Source organism: Penaeus chinensis, chromosome 20 (genome assembly GCF_019202785.1).
Source record: "Penaeus chinensis breed Huanghai No. 1 chromosome 20, ASM1920278v2, whole genome shotgun sequence".
In the NCBI taxonomy this organism is placed as follows: Eukaryota; Metazoa; Arthropoda; class Malacostraca; order Decapoda; family Penaeidae; genus Penaeus; species Penaeus chinensis.
In genome coordinates this window covers 8,437,991-8,442,990 of record NC_061838.1, presented here as the reverse complement: position 1 = coordinate 8,442,990, position 5,000 = coordinate 8,437,991, and the positions used below count along the sequence as shown (strand labels likewise).

General features: G+C 39.4%; 2 protein-coding genes across 3 annotated transcripts in view; one reads left to right on the top strand and one right to left on the bottom strand.

The window, feature by feature from the left end:
• LOC125035816 (ATP-dependent RNA helicase SUV3 homolog, mitochondrial-like) overlaps window positions 1–231 on the top strand; it is a 12,314-nt gene extending 12,083 nt beyond the window's left edge. Inside the window, exon 17 of the mRNA XM_047628046.1 lies at window positions 1–231. This exon is cut by the window's left edge and continues 743 nt beyond it. The gene's annotated coding sequence lies outside the window, so the exon portion shown is untranslated.
• Window positions 232–969: 738 nt separating this feature from the next.
• The window catches only part of LOC125035817 (glycine N-methyltransferase-like), a 9,649-nt gene continuing 5,618 nt past the window's right edge, over window positions 970–5,000 (bottom strand). For both annotated transcript variants that reach the window (XM_047628048.1, XM_047628049.1), the window contains exons 3-7: window positions 2,794–2,921; window positions 2,480–2,609; window positions 2,214–2,334; window positions 1,614–1,771; window positions 970–1,479 (exon numbers count right to left, since the gene is read on the bottom strand). In XM_047628048.1, coding sequence (XP_047484004.1) covers window positions 1,314–1,479; window positions 1,614–1,771; window positions 2,214–2,334; window positions 2,480–2,609; window positions 2,794–2,921 — 703 coding nt within the window. In that variant the 3' untranslated portion in view covers window positions 970–1,313. The remainder of the gene's footprint in view (window positions 1,480–1,613; window positions 1,772–2,213; window positions 2,335–2,479; window positions 2,610–2,793; window positions 2,922–5,000) is intronic.

Below are 5,000 nucleotides of genomic sequence, written 5' to 3'. Positions count from 1 at the left end.
AATAACAAAACACTAAATCTTCACTTAGAGAGACCAAGTGTGCCACAGTCTCTTGCCAATAAATTGCTGTTTTACGATGTACTGATGACAATGAAACTCGAACTGATAACTACTCATAAACTGAAGTACCATTTCTTAATCAGAGGGAAATATGTTAATGGGCATTTACACATTTCAAAATTTAGGGGATGAAAATTGCATTGGAATATACTATGAAATAACATAAAATAATAAAACCACTAAGTACAACAAATATTAATGCCAATAATATTTGGATATATATACATACTCACTGTATGCATACATACTAGTAAATATACATATATAATTTAAAAAAATATAATAATAACAATAATAACAATAACAATATTAACAATACAGCAGTAATCACAAGAATAAAAATAAAAATAATTAAAAGTAACAATATTAATAAATTATATATATATATATATATATATATATATATATATATATATATATATATATATAGTGGTATTACATTTACCTCAAGTAGAAGTGCTGTAAAGCAAATATTAATTAATAACACCAAGGAAATTTTAACCAAAAAATGATGAAAATGAAAAGGGTAATGATATTACCATAAAAACTACTAAAAAAATAAAGATAGCTATTCCTTCCATCCCTATTATGACAGAAACTCCCAGTAAGATTCCTAACACAACTGAGGCACTTGGGTTCCTATACTCCCATTAATATAACAGAGAATAGGATACTGATTCAACTTAGCACTATTAGATAGGGCATGCTGACTGCTAAGACAATGTCATGGTCAAATGTTCACTATGACACACAAATGCACACCACAAAATGTGTTATTGCAAAATGCAATAAGTTTACGCTCTCTTTATATGTGATGTCTTGTGTTACATAGAATACTCCTAACAAGTTCCACACAAAAGTTATAAACATGCAAAGTACCTCGCATACAAGGACATTAAAAAGTAAACCAGGTAACACAATAGGACACAATATTGCAGAGAAGGCAGCAACTAAGGGAATATACTGTATTCCTGTTCCTTGTAAGGAGAATTGTGATCTCACTTTCATCACACTTATTTCATTAATCTGCATAACCAACCAAACAAAGCATTCAATTTGGGACTAGGTCATACACTTGTATGATGGAAAATTAACCAATTAATAAAGCACTTTACATGTATTCAATTCATAGCCATACGAGTACTCAACATTTAAGCCCACAGCCAACGTCACAGGGAATGATTGCCTTTGCTGTCCCCTGAGGATATTCACAGCTTTTTCAACGGGGACAGGGGACACCACTGATCTGTACATTATGATTTTTTGGAAATTATATGAATGTAGAAAGCTGGGTCTTCAATTTCTCCAACTGGTTTGAAATCTCCATAGACTTGGTGTTTTGCTCCTGCGCCAAAACCTTCCATGAGAATCTCCCCAAACCGTGCAACACGATGAGGGTAGTATGACAAGCGGAAATTACTGTTGAAAAAAAAAAAATTGAAAAAAAGGTAAAAATACAGACATGCTTGACATTATCTACAATAATAATTGCTTAAACATTATAGTTCATTTGAAAGCTAAAGTCGTTTAGAGAGTTTACATATGAAACTTACCTCCTTGTTTGTCCTTCTAATCTGCCTTTCTTGGCAATCTCCGAATCTGTTTCACACCTCCTAGCATCAGCAACATCCATCACATAGTCAAGCGTGACAAGTGAGGCCTTCCCATTGACATACAGAACTGAAGTCTTGATATCCTGGACATGTTCACTCTGAAACATTGCAACATTATAATATTAACAGTAATCATTAAACTTTTACACCCAATCACAGCAGGAGACACCGGAATATATCCTATCACCTGGTAGACCACCCCCTGTCTCCCATGCCTCTAATTTTTCCCTCATACAGGATACTCACCATGCACCCTGATGTGTTGTTCAGTATGGCATTGGAGAATCTCTTCATCACTGGTTAAATAAGTGTAAACTTTGATCTGATAGTCTTTATACAAAACCACTGACTCTCATTTTGAGTTTTTTAATTTGTTTTATAATGATATTTCAACTATAGTCTTTATACAAAACCACTGACTCTCATTTTGAGTTTTTAATTTTTTTTATAATGATATTTCAACTATCTAGGATAATTTAGCTAGTTATTTATATGTTACATAAAAATCTTTAAAAGAGGAAACTAAAAACTCATTCTCACATTATAATATATATTGTGTGTTGGTGCTGAGCCAGTGTCAATAATATGGTCGTAGTTGCGATGATCAATGACAAGTATTCCCCCTGGTTTCACCATCTGTGCAAAGTTGCTTATGGCTTGCCTGTAAAACAAGAATAAAAAATATTAAAAAAACATAAATCTTAGTTTACGCATAATGCATCCAAACCTTAGCACAAATCATTTTCCTGTAATACCAAATAGAATAGTGACTGTATACACTCCCATACTCCCATGCAAGAACTTACTTATGCTCAGACTGATCTCCTGCCATATCTGGAAGATGAGCAAAGGAATTTCCTAGGCAGACCACAGCATCAAATGTACCAATGCCTTCAATGTCATCTATAAGGGTTAACCAATTTGCCTCTTCAATAACTGAAAAAAATTAAAACAAAGAAATTAAAGTATATTTGCATAAAAAAATTCCCAATGTCAGTAGTACAATTTAAAACAAACAAAAAGCTTTGAAGAAAATTATATATAATGTTAAATCAAGCAAGGTAATAGCTCTCTGCTCTGGATCTTTTCAAGAGACCAATTTGAAACATCCAGACCTTACCCCAGTCATCAAAAGCTGGCTCCTTGCGTCTCTTCCAGCGGGTTTTCAAAGCATACTTCAGCATCTTGTCTGACAGGTCCACACTGGTCACTTTGAAACCGTTTTCCAGCAACATGATACTGTCCACTCTGTTAGATGAACTTTGTTAGAAATTCTGATTCTAATACTATTTCTTTCATAACAACTCAGCTTATACTAAGATCTTGAATTATAACATTTGAAAAGCTTGTTGCATGAGTGAAAATCTTCAGCTTAAGCACAAGTGTTCAATTACTAAAGTTTTTCTCACATTATTTCAATCAAGAATGCTAGATGGATGATTTGAAATCATATACTTCTTCATCCCAAGATCATGGGAAAATTTCAATGTTAGCTGTCACATGAGGAAAATATTTTAAAAATGTCTAGGTTTCCTATGACTGAGAATGTCTTCTAAATGACTGGGGCTTAACATGATTTTCCATTTATGAATTTTCAACCTTATTGCCTAAATAACAATTCTGCAGTATGGATGAATAATACTCATGCAGTGGGTTCAAAAGACAGAGGTTGTAGATAAGAATTATTGATAATAGATTTAATCCCTGCTCAAGATCTCATGAGAAGACATCACTGAATCAAACTTGAAGTTACTATTTTTCCTTAAAGAATAATCTGGGAATATCTCTGACTTGCATAAATTGATATCTAATACACTGACATGAAAGCAAATTAGTAGCTGACACACATAAATGCAACACCTAGATGAATTATAGAAAACTCGAGTTCTGCGCAATATACTGACATAAAGAGTATTATAATGTATTATCGAATCTGTAAATGTTTGGCAACTCAAAGGCATTCTCTTTTTATGTAGCCTTATGGATAAGTCAAATATGTGAAAGAAAAACAACGTACCAAAGAGATATTAAGCAACAGAGAGGTAGAAAAAAAGAGAGAAAAAAAGAGGAAAAAGAGGAGGAGGAGGAGGAGGAGGAGGAGGAGGAGGAGGAGGAGGAGGAGGAGGAGGAGGAGGAGGAGGAGGAGGAGAAGGAAGAGGAGGAGGAGAAGGAAGAGGAGGAGGAGAAGGAAGAGGAGGAGGAGGAGGAGGAGGAGGAGGAGGAGGAGGAGGAGGAGGAGGAGGAGGAGGAGGAGGAGAAGGAAGAGGAGGAGGAGAAGGAAGAGGAGGAGGAGAAGGAAGAGGAGGAGGAGGAGGAGGAGGAGGAGGAGGAGGGAGGAGGAGGAGGAGGGAGAGGAGAGGAGGAGGAGGAGAGAAGGAGGAGGAGAAGAGGAGGGAAGGAGGAGGAGGAGGAAAGGAAGAGGAGGAGGAGAAGGAAAGGAGGAGGAGGAGGAGAGGAGGAAGGAGAAGGAAGAGGAGAAGGAGGAGAGAGGAGGAGGAGGAGGAGGAGGAGAAGGAAGAGGAGGAGGAAGGAAGAGGAGAGGACAGAGGAGGAGGCGGAGTGGGGGCTGAGGCCGGCGCGGCTGTGCCGAGCGCCGGCTGAGTCCGGCGGCAGCCGCGCGAGCGTCGGTCGGCCTCCTCCGCCGCGCCTTTTCTTCGTCGGTCTACGATCGTCGTCGTCGTTCGCCTCCGTCGCTTCTCTTCGTCTCGTCTGCTCTCTTCTCTTCTTCTTCCGTGCTTCCTACTTCTTCTTCTTCTCCTGCCTTCTTCTTCTCCTCCTCTTCTTCGTCTCCTTCCCTCGTCTTCGCTCCTTCCTCGTCGTCGTCTTCTTCTCCCTCGTCTGTCTTCTTCGCTCTCCTTCTCTCTTCGTCTCTTCTTCGTCGTTCTTCTTCGTCTTCTTCGTCTTCTTCTTTCTCTTCTTCGTCTCCTTCCTCTTCTTCTGTCGCTTCTTCTTCTTCTTCTTCTTCTTCTCTTCTTCTCCTCCTTCCCCTTCTTCTTCTTCTTCTCCCCTTCCTCTTCTTCCTTCCTCGCTCCTCCTCCTCTCCTTCTTCGTCTTCGCCTCCTCCTCCTCCCTTCTTTTTCTTCTTCTTCTTCGTTCTGCTCTTCCTCCTCCTCTCTTCTTCTTCTTCTTCTTGCTTCTTCTTCTTCTTCTTCGTCTCCTCCTTCCTCTTCTTCTTCGCTTCTTCTTCTTCTTCCTCTTCTTCCTGCTCCCTCCTCCCCCCACCCCCACCCCCGATCCTCCTCCTCCTCCTCCTCCCCCCTCCCTCCCCCTCCCCCCTCCCCCCTCCACCTCCCCCTCCCCCCCCCCCTCCCCCCTCCCCCCTCCCCC